Genomic DNA, 14,645 nt, shown 5'->3' on the forward strand with positions numbered 1-14,645 from the left:
CAAAGACTCCTTTCTTCTCCGTTGTTGCAGGTATAATGCTCGTCGCCGGTTTCCTGCCAAAATAGGTTGGCAATTTCACGTAGCGGCGCTATTGATTAGATAAATAATAGGTGTCTAACAGGAAGCCTGCTGTTAAATTGGTGGCTACACGGTGAGACATCACAAAGTTACCAATAGAAATTTACAGAGTAAGTGTGTAAGACAATCAAGTGTCGCCACACTGTGGTTCAGTTGTACTAAACAGGTAGTTACACATTAGTCACGATTCAACTTTTATAATAAAATTGCCAAACTGCTAAGCTAACTAGAACTGTAACTTGAGCTGTACTGGTTTTCACTCCCTCATCTGACTGTTCTTTTTAGTGGTTCCTGTTTGTCCAACAGACATCAGGTCAGACAGCCAGAGTATCACCGATTGGCTGCTCTGAGATGAACAGATAGGACAGAAGAGGGTCTTTCAGCCAATGTGCAATCAACAATCTCACCCACCGATTCAGATTTAGTCTTAATTTTTATGGAATCCTCACTCCACATATGTCCTATAAACTTTTGACCGAGATGTCACTGAATTCTGATAATCACAGATGCAGAACAGTTTCAATGGGACATTTTATTTAGGAAAGAAACAGGTTAAATAAATAAAGCGGTTGTCATAGCAACTAATCAGCTTCCCCCCATAACATTAAACACACAACAATTGCATCAGTCGTTTTCACTCAGTACATAAATTAAACTCTGTGATGAACAGTTCATGGCATTGCTAAGATGAGTGTTCTCCACCTGCAGGTAAAAGTTTGAAACGTTCTATTATTAATAAAGAAACTTCTTCAGCCCAAGGCACGTCACCTGATGCTGGGGGATACTGCGCATCGATCCAATCAACCCCTCATGAAACTCTTAAGCGGTAGCGTGGGATCAAAGCACACAAATGATTCAAATACACATATAGGAAAACAGTTAATAGATTAGGAAAAGAGTAAAAAGCATTTAAAAACATGTTTCAGGGTACTGCCTGGACTTTGGTCTTCAAAAATAAAGCACGTGTTGAATTTTGTGACTGGATTGTTGTTGTTTTTTAAAGTGATGTGGCGTTGACACTTTAGGTCAGTTAGTGTTTTAGTGAGTTTATTAACCTCTGTTAAAGCAAAATTTGCATAATAAGTCTGACAGAAGGCTATATTTCCTTTGCATTGCAGTGTAATTCAGTTATTGCTTATCCCAGTGCAACGTGTTGAAAAATACAAATTTAAAATAAAGCTGAATTTGTTGTTTTGTCAGTGAAACACAACTTAGCAGCTAAAGTGCTATTTTAATACAATAAAGTGGTACTATGCTGAGAGGTATTGTATTAAAACAGCGTATCTAAATGTTATAGGCAGGAGTTGGAGTTTTTATCTTTTACTTCAAGCACACACGCAGAAAAAAGGGTTTCAAATAGGTTCTTGTAGCAGGGCTGAGGTTCCACCTTTAGGTAGGCGAAGGCAGGAATTGTTTCACAGTCGACGTGTTTCTAGCAGTCATGGATTCCTGTAATCGCAACAGCTTTGATCTTTATTATGTTTTAAATGCATCTGTCAATTTGATTCCCTCATACGTCAATGTGGACCACGTTGCCCTCATGACCTCTGAACACAACAGGACTCAAGCTACAACGCTTTCATTTAGAACCACCTGAGAAAGTTCTAAAGGGAACTTTCCACCATGAAAACTTGAGCACTGTCCAAGTGATGAGGACAAACTGAAGAGCCCTAACCTAGATTTAGTTAGCACCTTTAGCTTAGGGAGTGTTTGTTAGGATACTTCATATTAAATCTTCTATAACTCATGATGTAATTGCCTCTGATTTGAGGCTGAAACAAGAGGATTTAAATCAGTTTCAGGTGAGAAATGTAATTGTTTCTCTGATATTCTCAGTACACAATACCGTCCTCCCGTCATGAATCCAAATACTCAGAAGACTGACTGGTTGATAACAGATAGAGAAAAGAGGAACAAATGTTAATAAGGCAAAGCAGCACATTGGAGAGTGATGTCATCACACCTACCAGCTAATTTGGCTTCAGAGGATAACAGAGAGTCTTTGCTGATGGTCCAGTTTGGTCCCCTGTAGTTTGACAACATTTCATTGGACATTTGGCCCCTAAAAGTCAGGAAACAGTCTTGTCTTGGATCCTGAGACAAATGCTGATCTCAGAGGTTGGTCTCATCCCAGCTGGGGTCATTCATGTTCTTCAAGACTCTCCTGATGATGCGCTCCAACTCTTTCCTGGCTCGCTGCTCCTCTTCCAGCGTCCTCCTCATGCGCTTGTTGTCCTTGAAGATTAAAAGGGAGGATAACAAGGAGCATGACAACAGCAAGACCCAGGTATTCTGAGCTAAGCATTTTGGTTGGAATCCTTTCATTTTACCACAACAAAACGCTTCTGTGCTCATGACCGCTGAGGCTAACCTGTTTGAGCTCCTGCACCTCGTCTTTCAGACTGTAGATAGTGTCCACCAGACTCCTGCGGCAACAGAAAGAGCTTTTACAGTCAGGTTAAATGTACAGTTGCAGAGAACCACTTGACTCAGCCTCCACAGGTGCATGCTAGCGTTTGGCCACACAATCATCTTCCACCTGCATAACTGTTCACAGTCCATCCAAACTTTTCATGTATTTCTCAGGGTAGTTAATCCAGGTCTTACAATGGCCATGTCTTCTCTTTACAAGCTAAACCAACGCTGCAGAGTTCACACTCTCAAAGAAGAAAACACTCTGGTCTTCACTGAAGACCCTTTTGTTGCTCTCATTGTTCCTGTACTATGGTTGGTGGCATTCAGCATCTTAACGTGAAATGTGGATGTTATACATATTTTATTTTTACAGTGACTCACTTCCCTCCACAGGCTGAGTTATTCATGGCCCTGCAAATATGGCCACTGTGCATCAGAAAAACTGGGGCTCTCTGTCCTCACCTTTCCTCCACCACCGTTTGTCCGTTGCTCTTGGTCTCCTCGATGATGATCTTCTCCTCCTCTGGAAAGAGCATCTGTACATCCTTCCTGCTGGAGCCTGATGAGACAGGGACGACGGTGTCAAGGACTGTGTCCAATCCCCACTCACTTTCACAACACAGGCGACAGACTGAGAAACTATAATAAAATACTTGAACAAATAATAATAGAGAGAATGACTTGTAGACCTCTTAAAGAGCAGAGGAAAAGACCATTTAGAGTTAAACTAGTGTTTACAGAACTAAAATATCTAAAGAGATGTTTGAAAAATTCTAGTACAAAAACTAATACAAAAAAATCCAATGGACACAAAAAGGACATGTGTTCAGGTCAGCAGATTATGACCCAAATATCTTACGAGAAATTGAGGCAGTCCTGTAACTAGTAGCAGTCCAAATACTGTCATAATCCGAGTCCTCTGACTGGTCAGAGCAGGGCAGGTTGCCAGGGAAACCAGCCACGCTGAGACTGTTGTCGGCAAGTACATGGTTATGCATGAGGTCAGTCCCTTGCCAGGCTGGACCACAATTCAACAAATAGGGGTTGAAGAAATGTTGGAGATAACAGGAAGAGCAAATCATTTTGGAAGGAGGGTGGCGCAGGAAGAATGGATTGGGAAAAAAATCAAAGTGTGTTTTACAGAATGGTTGGGAAAGGAATGGAAGGAGGAGAAGACAGACAAGAGAGAAACATTGTTAAAGTTACAGCAGAGAAGAAATCATTGTTAGTGAGACAGCAGGAGGCCTGTCAGTGTGTGAGTGAGTGTGTGTGCACGTGTGCATGGACCTACTGGAGTTTAAAGTCTGCCGTGTTTTGGCACTTGTGCAGTAAGCTTCAATTACTTTCAGTATCTGAGCGTCCTCCTCTAGAGCAGCTGTACCTGAGAGACCAAAAGCAAACTACAGATTAGAATTACACACACACACACTCCTGCTTTGCTAAACTACCACAATGTATCTGGAAAAATAAGGGTCTAGATGTACTGTTGTACGGGAACAACCAAGTCAAATTAATATATATTTTCTTTAAAAACAAACTTCTTCATCTATAATGCAGAAAGAGCTTTGCAAACTACTAAAAGTAGTAACTAGTCAGCAGTAGTAAGTAGTAAGTTTCTGCAACTCACCAAATTATTAAATTATACACACCTAAACCTTGAACACCAAATAGAATAAAAGCTCCGACTTGTGAGTGTTTCCTACTTTTTCTCACAGTGAAGTCCTCTTCTGAAGGTTTCCTCTCTGGCTTTCTTTTAGGTAGTAGCTTCTTCATATTCTTTGGACTCTTACTCAAATCCTTCACATAAGGAGGAAAAACAGCTGCTTGACAGTTTGATGAGACACAGGAATGTGCATATCTTAGTTCACGTCCAACTATGAGAAAAAGTTGTGGTGGGGAGAGACTGTAATTTAAGAGCTTCTAATAAGCACCTCCTTTTGGCAATGCGCAGCTGAGGGACGGAGTGGAGGCGCGGGTCTAAGGCAGCTCAGGCTCCAGGGTTTTTGGGTGCTTGGTGGCTCCAGGGGCCCCCACGTCAGACTGTTGCTGTGTAATGTCCCAAAAGAGGTTGGGTGAGGAAGAGTGTGGTACGTTTGTACGGTGCTGCCTCCGTGTGATTCAGACAATCTGGAGGGAGTGCCAGGATGAGAGGGCAGCTAGCAGAAACAGAAAAAAAAGAGATTTAACCAGCGTTTTACCTGGATAAGTGCATAATATAGTATCTGTTAAAAAAAATCACTCTTACTGTGTGGCAGACAGACTGATGTTTGTATGAAGGGGTGTGTGGAGTTGGTGTGTGTGTGTGTTTGGTGAGAAGGTCCAGCCAGTCCTGCAGGTCCTGCTGTGTGATACAGGCAACCTGCATCCTCTCATTGTGGCTGCCTGCGCAACAAATCAAGTACACATGTGAGGCACACCTACAGTAAGAAACATAAAACAGCCTTTTTATGGCAAATTCCTTTCCAGATTTTCAAGGAATGCACTGATAATCCTAGTGTTTACGTGCTCTTGAGTAATGGGACACTACAGATGAATAAAAAAGTTGCCTGGATAAATAATGCACCGGAGATTTCAAAAGCATTCCTCAGGTTTTCGCCATCTTCTATTCTGGAGATGAGCATTCCTGACAGCGGCATCCTTCCCTGTGGAAAAACATTTGTGAATACCCAACTGAATTCTCCAGAAGTGAACTCTGAACAATACAGAATCTCTTTATTGAAAAGAAGAATGATAGATGATCACTGGTAGAATGATTCAACGCTGTTTATGTAAAAATATAGAAATGAAGCACAGCTGGAGCGGCTGTACCTGATAAATGAAGCCACTCATCCGCGGACTGGCAGAAAGCATGAGCAGGGTGTGTGGGAACAGGACCAGGTAACATTCACTTAACTCCTGGAAAGAGAAGCGCTGTTTAAATAGTATTAGTTGAGTCCTTGAATGCATCAGGCCTCTGTGAAAGTGAGACTATGTAGTAAAGATGTTTGATAGGTGTGAAGATACCTGACAGGTCGGCGTGTGGACCGTGGTTTGGGACATGTGCAATATTGGGCCAAGGGATTGGATGTCATCCCCCTCCCAGTTTCGGATCGGTTCTGTTAAAATCTGTAACTCCAGATCCTTTTTCTTCCTCATCTCCTGACACTGAGCCTAAACACACAGAGGCACTTAAAGAGTCATATAAAGTATATATAAACTGTAAAACAACTACCGGTAAATATGGGTAGAAATTAAATCAAGTGTCGTCTTACACAGAACAAAATGTTTTGATTGATTGATATGATTTATATCTTACATTTGCTAAAAAATAAAATAAAATTCAACTATCAGACATGTAAGAAAATGAGCGTTGGTAAATTACTGTGAGGCTTTTAAAGGCCGCCATGCACATTTGGAGATCAGCTCTGTCAGGGTGCTGGTCCTAAAAGATAGACAAAACAAAACATGGGATTGCATGATTTACATTCAAATTTAGAGCCTGTTTCATTTCAGGCGGTCCAGTAGTGAAGTGGCTTAAACAGTATAGATGTATATTTTAATTATATTTTAAGTTAAATAGCAACCTATAGGTAAAAAAGCTATTATTGGCCATTCCAGTAAATTTGCAAGATTAGAAAGAGGGATAATACTGCTATTTTTGTCATTTATGAATTTAAACTTAAATATGATCTATTTATTTATTATATATATATATTTCCCAACAGATAAATGGAAGTTAACCTGCATGTGCCTGTCGAGTTCTTTCAGCAGTGCAGGGTATCTCTCCAGTCTGGTGAAGGGTTTACTCAGACTGGTGGTCAAAGTCAGGATCCCTGGACTGGAGGCCCCCTTTGACTCCATGTACTCCCCCAGTTCCTCACTGTGATACACACGAAACAGATTAATATACTTTGGAAGAATCACAACAGTTCTCTGCATCCCCACCTGACAATGCTTGTGTCTTTAGTTCCAACTGTATTTCTTTACCTGTGCTGCATGAGTACATTGACTGCAGATGGATGGTTGGAACAGTAGGCCACATAGATGGACTTCATCTGGGGCATGAGACTCAGAAAAAACCCTCCAATCCTCTGCTGGCTATCTGGAAGTCTGCGCACACAACGCTTGGCCGGTTATTAGGGAAAAAAGAATTAAAAAAACAATGATGAAAACATTTCCTATTTTTACTGACAGCCTGTGGATGCTTTTTGACGGTGGGGGAAACCAAATGAACGAGGAAAAAGCCCATACAGACCCAGAGAGAGGATCTTAACTCCCCACAGTAAAGCATGTTGTAGCTGGGCATCGACCCCATGGCCTTTTTGCAGGTAGGCAACTATATAACCATACAATTTAGATTTTGAATAGAAAACTGCATTTCTGTGAGGCAATCTGGGAAAAAATAATGAATACTTGCTGATTATATGTTTTGGTTTATAACATATAACGAAACATATAATATTGGACTGACTGACGGCTTCTTAGATAGGCTTTTCCTGTAGTCTACCACTAGGTGATTCTGTTGCTCTACCTAGCAACAGTCACAGTCAGAATTGCTCCTTTTGGATGGAAACATCATGAATTCAACAAGATTTAGGCAGGAGTAATTTACCTGGGCTTTTTGCAGCTTTTAAGCAATGCAATCATATTAAAATTGTGTGTATCTAAGTTCCAATGCCAAACAGTTGCCATAACAACAGTCTTGGGGTTGTTTATCATGCTCAAAACTAAAATTTGCATTTTAAAATTTTGTTTATTTTAGTTTTGAGCTCTTATAAAACTTTATTTACTGGGTAGAACCAAAACTTTTAGCACACACATTAATCAAACAAGACATTTTATCTGTTCAGACACACTTTGTGGACAAATAACGACTGGCAGACTAACTTTGTATGCTCTTCCAAGGATTGAACCAACATCTGCTGGAAAGTAGAGATCTCCTCCAAATTTCCCAGAATATGACCGATATCAGCACTGCTGATTCTGCAAAACAGAGCAGATAAGAGAGTATAAAGCATGCTAATAATCTATCAAAAATCATTTTCATATCCATTTATATTCATTATGAAAATCATCCATTCACAAAAGATGCAAAACATTTCAACATTTTCAGATGTACCTCATGATAATTATAATACACTTAATAAAAACAATGCATATCTTATTACAGCTTATTAATGTGACAATATTTCTACCTGTCTGTGGGATGAAGAGAGCGCAGGTATGAGCCCAGGACACTCTGTAGCTCTCTTGAAAATTCTGTCTCTGCTTCAAGAATGTTTTGGAGTACCTATAAACATGTCAGATTAAACAGATAGAATGATGATTATTATTTGTGAAGATTAACAGTCAACCAGGCTGTGAGTAAAGCTTTAAGTAAATGATAAACATCACATAGATTAACAATAAATGTGGGGCAAAATGAAACTGTTATGAGCATTTTTGCACAATGTAATAATGCAACTGGTTTTAAATAAAGAACTTATGCATGTTGGAAAAACAGAATCCATATATAGTATAATTCAATTCTGTTCTGGTTTCTCACCATAGTAACAATAATGGAGAGCCGGGGGGAAATAAGGTTTGTTGTTCTAACAGTTTCATTTTGTCAAAAGGCAAGCCGACGTTGATGCAGAACAGGTGAAAATAGACCATAATACATTGCAACAAAAGTTGGCTTTCCTACAACGTCCTCATACATCATTAGAATGAAACTGAATAACTACATCGTATCAGTCCACAGAAAAAGGCTGCAAAGCCAAACTCAGTTAAACAGCAAAGACAGACCTGGAAGGAAAGAAAGAAGGAAAGGAAAAGAAAGACCTCACAGAAAAGGAAAGAAAGATCTCACATTTTCCCACAAGCACGGCACAATATTAAGATAAGAAGGCAAAAACTTTTGGCATCCTCTTAATATTTGGGTGGCTACATAGACTGGCTATTATTTGGTTATTGGGTCAGAGACAGATTCACAGAATCAGATCCAAAAAAAGATGGGTTGACTGGTAAGACTGTTAAAGCTTGTTGCATTATTCAAACACACTGGCAAAAGCTAACCCAGGGGCAAGGCTGCCCCAGAAACCACTGGAATGGAAGAAATAACCTACATCTGCATCTGCACACACAGCTATGAGAGGTAATCACATGGTTTTAAACAGATACACACCATTTGGAATTGGATTTTTTTGTTACATTACAATGACAGTCCATTAAAGTTGGAAAACATACAAATCCAGATACTTTAGCCACAAATTATTACATTGTTTATATAAATGCTCTATTACCTTCATTATAAATACATTGATGTCTAGTTTATTTGATAATAAATGAAGTAAAATTTGAAAAAAAGTGTCAATTCCTCCATGCATCAAGACAAAAAATATTATTTTAGAACAGACATGCAATTTGTCTCACCACATTGTAGTAGGTCTTAGTAATGACGGTGGTGTCAAACACTTTGGGGGGACTTTTCATGGTTAAAGACTTTGGCTTGTCTGAGGTTTTGTCTATTTAAAGGAAAAATACAGAGTAAATTAGAAATGATGTAGACACATTGAAATCACACTGCAGTAAAACACAAAATCTGTTTTATCTATTATATGTTTAATAAAACATAACTGTAAAATGCAATGGTGAATAACAGTTGACTTTTTGCTGGAGCAGCTGTCAGTTCTTGCAATTTCAGATTCAGATTCAGATTTCCTTTACTTGTCCCACAACAGGAAGATATACGGTGCAACAGCAGCAAAAACACACAGAGGAAAAGACATTCAGGAATGCAAGGATAGAAAAAGAACAATAAGTAGTAATAATAAATATATACGGTTGTACAAAAAATTGAAATAAGAATAGAAAATATATTTAAAAAAAGAGCTGAAATCAAGATTTAGAAAAAACAAATCTTGCATTAACTAAATTATTCTTTCAGAAATTGCTTCAGTCATGATGGGATTCTTTTACAACACTAGGGTGTAAAAATAAAACCTTTTTATTTTGCACATGACATGTTATCTGAATAACTGGATGAATGATGTATGAACTGCAAACCTGCAGTCTTAAGCATCGATTTCTGAGGATACAAAACTACCATTCCTCAGTATTACCATGCTTGTTCTTTCAGGAAGTTCCTCTTTACACAGTTGTTCTGGAACTTCCTGTCTTTGTGTACTCATGGAGCTTCCTTCCTTCCCTCCTCAGAGACCGACCACAAACCAACAGCCAAAATCAGATGTATGAATCTCGCCATCCCAATTAACACCAGAAAAACCTCAACAATTTGAAATTAGACCTGAATGGAGAAATTGTTCTTTTTTGCTTTGATACAGTTAAAAATGGTCTGTAAATAAAATGCAGTTTAACTCTGCAGCTTTAATTTTAACAACTTGATATTAAACACGGCAAATAAATGCCATCAATTTATTTTTAATACTCAGTAATGTGTGTTAAATAACTTTGAACAGTATCACAGGAGTGACTGTAGTGAGGCACTGCCAGAGAGTTGGTTTTTTTTGTACCTGCAAGTTTGGCCGATGCTTTTAGAAGATAATACCCATAGGTCAAAAGAAATAGGTCAAAAGATCAGAGTCAGTGGTTTTTTTGTTCAAATATATTTCTAACAGCCATACTGATGCAATAAATGTAGGTGTAAAGAGCGAAAGCACGTACCACTTCCTTTCAACTCCCGTACATAGTTACTAGGGAACCAGCCGCTCTTTCCGTTGTACGAGCCTTCCCACCAGCCTCCATCCTCCTGTCGGCTCACAATGATAATGTCACCCTTTGAGAAAGACAGCTCATCCTCATTGGTCTGTTGGAAGGCAAAGCGGGCCTTGACCAGCAGGTTACCACAGCCATTCCCCTCTGACATGTCCTGGAAAAACAACAATGATAAAGAGACAAACATCTGCCTGTTTACAAGTGGCACATCAGGGTGGGTCTGTGCTAATTAATCTTAAACTGCGACATCACGGGAACTTACTAAACTGCGGTACTGGGGTTGCAGCAGTTTAGATGAACGAGTGGTTTGTGTGTTCAGAGAGTCAAATGATTTAATCCTGAGGGTCGATGAAGGAGGAACACACACATTGTCTTCAGGAACACCTAAACATGAATATTAGGTGCATTAATAGTCAGGCAAATATATAAATTATTCACACCGTATATGTGGCATTGTCTTATATTAAAACCTTTAATGGCAAAAATGTAAGAGGCAAACATTTCCTATTATTACTAACCCTATAATAAAGCAGAACCTACACTTTGATGATATAATGCAGTACCTGTGACTGTAAACAACTACACATGTAAAAACAGGATTAAAAAGGCAGTAAACTGGGGGGAAACCCAACAGGAAGAGAAATCATACCTTCAGTGGCTTTATTAAGAGCAACCAAGGCATTAAGAACCTTGGAGAAGTTTAGTCCCTGTAGCAGGTCACTGACCTCAAAAGTCTACAGGAGAAAAAATGTGAGAGGGGAAATATATTTGGTCTTGAAAGGGTGCGTTACAGAAAATAAGATGTGTATATCATCAACACTGCACATCACATTCCTCATTACAACTTGATGTTGTCAAAGCATGTTGATGAAGAAAGTCTGTGTCGAGACTGTAGTCTGGAGCAGGATTAGTCTTAGTCTGACCTTCCCCTTGTAATCTCCCCATCACACAGACACACACAAGCATGCACACCCACACAAAATACCTCCGAAGCCCCCTAATCTTGTGTACGCCACACACTGATTCCTGCGTTCCCACAATGTACAGTAGAAGCACTGTAAACCACTAAAGATTAAATTTAAACATTTGTATGAAAAATAACCTTAACGCAGTCGTTTTGATTTATTTGCATACACTCATTAGTAGTCAAAGGGGCAGTATATACCTTATAATTCATACACACTTTTGCTATTCACGTTGGCAGTGGGACAAGAAATAATGTAAAATATTCTGTCCATTTCTATAATAACAGCACAGAAATATTACAAAATATGTTTTTTACTACATTTTTCCTCCAATTACTCCTGATGAGACTGATGGAAGGTGCTCCAAACCCATTTGGCAGCAAGTGGGGGGAGGCGGCCTGGTAATGATGTCATAACTGGTTATTGGAGTACTCACATGGCTCAGTCAATAAGGGCGAGGAAATATAAGAGTCTCCACGTTTTGATTTGTTTGTTTGTTTTCTTTAATAGTTCCTTTGAGTTTAATTTGAATTATTTTGGTACAATGTAGCAACACATGATGGTCAGAGTTTTACTTACTGGTTTGATCAATGATGCTACAAAAGGTAAATGTTTAAAGGCACAGAATCAATAAGCATTTATTGAAGAGCAGGAGTTTCCATGGTCTATCAAAATGTAACGCTCTGTTTAATCATGGAATCAGAACTCCTTCACTTCACAGAGTAATCCTCCCTTTGCTGGTTCATCCTCTGCTTGTGTGATGAATTACTACGGTACACTGATGTCAGACAGACTGCTGCTAATGGAGACCTTGGCTTCCAGCAACATGGCTGACAGGCCCCTAATCAACCTGATTGGAAAAATCCACTCAATGCGCGGCCTGTTGCATTACATCAGGCCGTGCATCGGATTTCTTTTTGACTAAACCCACCCCCATCTCATATATCACTGATTAAGAATTTGAAATGTCAAAATAAAAGTCTGGAACCAAATCCCTGAACTAGGAACTTTAAGAGTTGAGTCTTTGCTATTTATCCTTTAAATACTCAAAGCACCCTAGAATTTTTTTAAGGAGAAAAAATGTATACAGACCACAAATGTGAATCATAATATTAACAGTAGAATTATTTTTGGCTATTACAGCCAAAAAGTGCTTTCAACAATATAAGGTTTGTCCCCTGCTGTCTGCCTGAGAGAGGACTGCAGGGGACATGCAGAAAAACACACGCTTTGGAGGAAAACACACGTTTTCCTGCATTTTATAATAGATTATATTTTGGTTATACTTTCTATTTAAGAACCACACGCCCCCACAACAATGATGAGACATTTTCTTCTGTTCATGACTACAATACCTATTGCTTTAAGTAGGAGTAAAGGGTAAACATTAACTGCAGCTTATGAAACACGTCACAATACAGCACATTGTTATCAATTCTATACATTATATGTATGGGGAGCTACAGCTTTCAAACATAATGAGCGTGTCAATAATTGCTATATTATAACTCACCTCCACACCGAAAGCACCGCAGCCGTTAATAAACTCGGTAATGTTCCTCTGACACTCGTTGTCGCTCCTCGGCTCCGGTAAAAACTGGAAGATAAAAGTCGTTTAACCACATTTAAACAATGAATAAAAACTAAATTGAATTACTAGTGGTTTTCTGCACGTTTCCCCCCACAACAAATCAATGTTATTCCAGGCGTAGCTGCTACACTTGTCGCCCGCTGCCTTTCAGCATCAAGCTAGCTAATAAGGTAAACTTCCGGATTTAAGTTTCAAATTAAACCTTTACTTACGATAACTTTTAGTAAGGTCATTTATAAGTGCCACATTTTCGCGTCATTTGAGCAAAATTAGTTGATAAATAACGTAATATATGCACAATAATACATGTTCATTTTCCGGGGTTTAAATGTTAAACATTCCCGAACATATATTGACTGTATTGACATGTATCGATTATATTGACATTACATTAGAACCACTCAGAGAAAGTGTTTTTCTCTCGCGGTGAAATCAAACACAGGATGTGGGGATAAATTATAGATGAAGAGATTGATTTACTTTTATTTTGAAAGAGGAATTAGCTCAGTTGGAGCGAACAGATGCCGTTACTATGGGTACGACGGTGAAAACTACAACCACCAATGACAAACTTGAAGAGGATGTGACGTAAAATGGCCAAGATGGTCCGGTTTGTGCACGCGCGTGTTTGTGTGCGTGAGCTAGAATGATATATACATATAGATAGTATTTCATGTCAATAAAGTTTATGCTAACTTAATTCCTATATATATTGTATTATATGAATGTTCTTTTTCTATCGTTGAAATTTGCACGGAGTCTACGAACGATGTATATTTCTGTTTATATCAAAGTGAAATCAAATACAAAATAAACCCAACCTGTTGGCAAGACTGCATCTGTAAATCACCATAAGTCAAGGGATGTTCTGTTGGTATGAATTTGGCAACAGGTTTAAAGACGTTAATTTGTCGATAGAGCATTTCAATTCGGTGAATGTCATTTCTTTCCTACAGATACTGCAGTTATTTGATGTTTTCCCCCTTCTTTGTCCGTCCTGTATACTTACTTTCACCGTCCCGGGTCTGAGTCTGTCCAGCAGCCGGCACAGGACGGCTCCATCCTGCAGAGACGCCTGGAGGAAAGCCTCAGGGTCGGAGATGCTTTTCTTTGGAGACTCCAGGACTCCCAGCGATATGAGCCAGGTTACGGTCTGCTCGGCGGAGTTCATGCCTGAAGGTGTGACGGAATAAAGCAGAAGTGGACAACGACCACCAACCGCACCTTGATCCCTTTGTGGTCTGTCGGAGATGAGTCAGGAGGCAGAACCCTGGCTGGGTGGCTGCTCACAGACGCGGTGATACTGAGCACGTAAGAGCAGCCTGGATATCTAGAGGATCCTTATTATACGACTCACACTCTCTCTCTGTCTGTGTCTCTCCCCCTCCCTACAGACGCACTGCTTTCTCTTTTGTCCTTCATAATAAAATCCGGTGTATCAAGCATTGCCTATGGAAATAATGATGCGTCAATAAACACATAAACAATACCAATACTGCGTATATGTGTTTTTAATCTCTACAATAAGAACCGATAATAGCTTAATTCTTTATTATCCATTCTGCTATCCTTGGCGAGAATAGCGCACGCACTCATGTTGTGAACGGTGCTGCAGCGCCCTCTGTTGGACAAGTGTTTGCCAGGAAAAAGTATACATAAATAGGATTCATGTTGGCAGCGCTATTTCTTTAATCAAGAAAATGCAGGGATTTTTATGAGCTGCTCTTCAGTTGCACCCAAATGTATACATTAAAAGCGTAAAATAATTATAAACCAGGTCGAACGTCTCAATAAGGAAATTACCTTATTGTGAAATAGCAAAATAAAAGAGGAAATAACAAGGTCTGTATTTTGAAAAATTGAATTGTATATGTATAATCTGGTTTCAAGAGTGGCCACTC

At 39.3% G+C, this 14,645-nt stretch overlaps 1 protein-coding gene and 1 long non-coding RNA gene across 5 annotated transcripts; one reads left to right on the forward strand and one right to left on the reverse strand.

Moving 5' to 3' along the window:
* Nucleotides 1–595: 595 nt before the first annotated feature.
* Nucleotides 596–13,947, reverse strand: arhgef7b (Rho guanine nucleotide exchange factor (GEF) 7b). 4 transcript variants are annotated; one of them, XR_003889344.1, is made up of 23 exons: nucleotides 13,754–13,947; nucleotides 12,667–12,750; nucleotides 10,838–10,922; nucleotides 10,451–10,572; nucleotides 10,138–10,342; nucleotides 8,887–8,978; nucleotides 7,668–7,762; nucleotides 7,360–7,455; nucleotides 6,460–6,582; nucleotides 6,214–6,352; nucleotides 5,855–5,914; nucleotides 5,497–5,643; nucleotides 5,302–5,403; nucleotides 5,057–5,135; nucleotides 4,739–4,875; nucleotides 4,425–4,649; nucleotides 4,197–4,290; nucleotides 3,785–3,874; nucleotides 3,353–3,511; nucleotides 2,956–3,052; nucleotides 2,450–2,504; nucleotides 2,046–2,313; nucleotides 596–1,527 (listed from the first exon to the last, which is right to left on the reverse strand). XR_003889344.1 is itself a non-coding variant. In XM_029840718.1 (22 exons), exons 1-22 carry the CDS (start codon nucleotides 13,913–13,915, stop codon nucleotides 2,191–2,193), a joined length of 2,556 nt encoding a protein of 851 aa, XP_029696578.1. In that variant the 5' UTR covers nucleotides 13,916–13,947; the 3' UTR covers nucleotides 596–2,190. The 4 variants fall into 4 exon arrangements, 3 of the variants coding, with proteins under 3 accessions (XP_029696578.1, XP_029696577.1, XP_029696579.1); XM_029840718.1 differs by having other exon boundaries at nucleotides 596–2,313; nucleotides 5,302–5,388; XM_029840717.1 differs by having other exon boundaries at nucleotides 596–2,313.
* Nucleotides 13,605–14,233, forward strand: LOC115250763 (uncharacterized). The gene is made up of 3 exons (XR_003889347.1): nucleotides 13,605–13,618; nucleotides 13,701–14,055; nucleotides 14,139–14,233. It is a non-coding gene; the product is annotated as an uncharacterized lncRNA (long non-coding RNA).
* Nucleotides 14,234–14,645: the final 412 nt, after the last annotated feature.

This window comes from Takifugu rubripes, chromosome 8 (genome assembly GCF_901000725.2).
Source record: "Takifugu rubripes chromosome 8, fTakRub1.2, whole genome shotgun sequence".
Classification (NCBI taxonomy): domain Eukaryota; kingdom Metazoa; phylum Chordata; class Actinopteri; order Tetraodontiformes; family Tetraodontidae; genus Takifugu; species Takifugu rubripes.

Coding starts and splice junctions, on each gene's coding strand:
- arhgef7b (XM_029840717.1), bottom strand. CDS start 13,915: ATGAACTCCGCCGAGCAGACCGTAACCTGGCTCATATCGCTGGGAGTC. Junction 7,456..7,667: donor TCTCTTCATCCCACAGACAG/GTAGAAATATTG, acceptor TCTGTTTTGCAG/AATCAGCAGTGCTGATATCG. Junction 6,353..6,459: donor AATGTACTCATGCAGCACAG/GTAAAGAAATAC, acceptor TGTGTATCACAG/TGAGGAACTGGGGGAGTACA.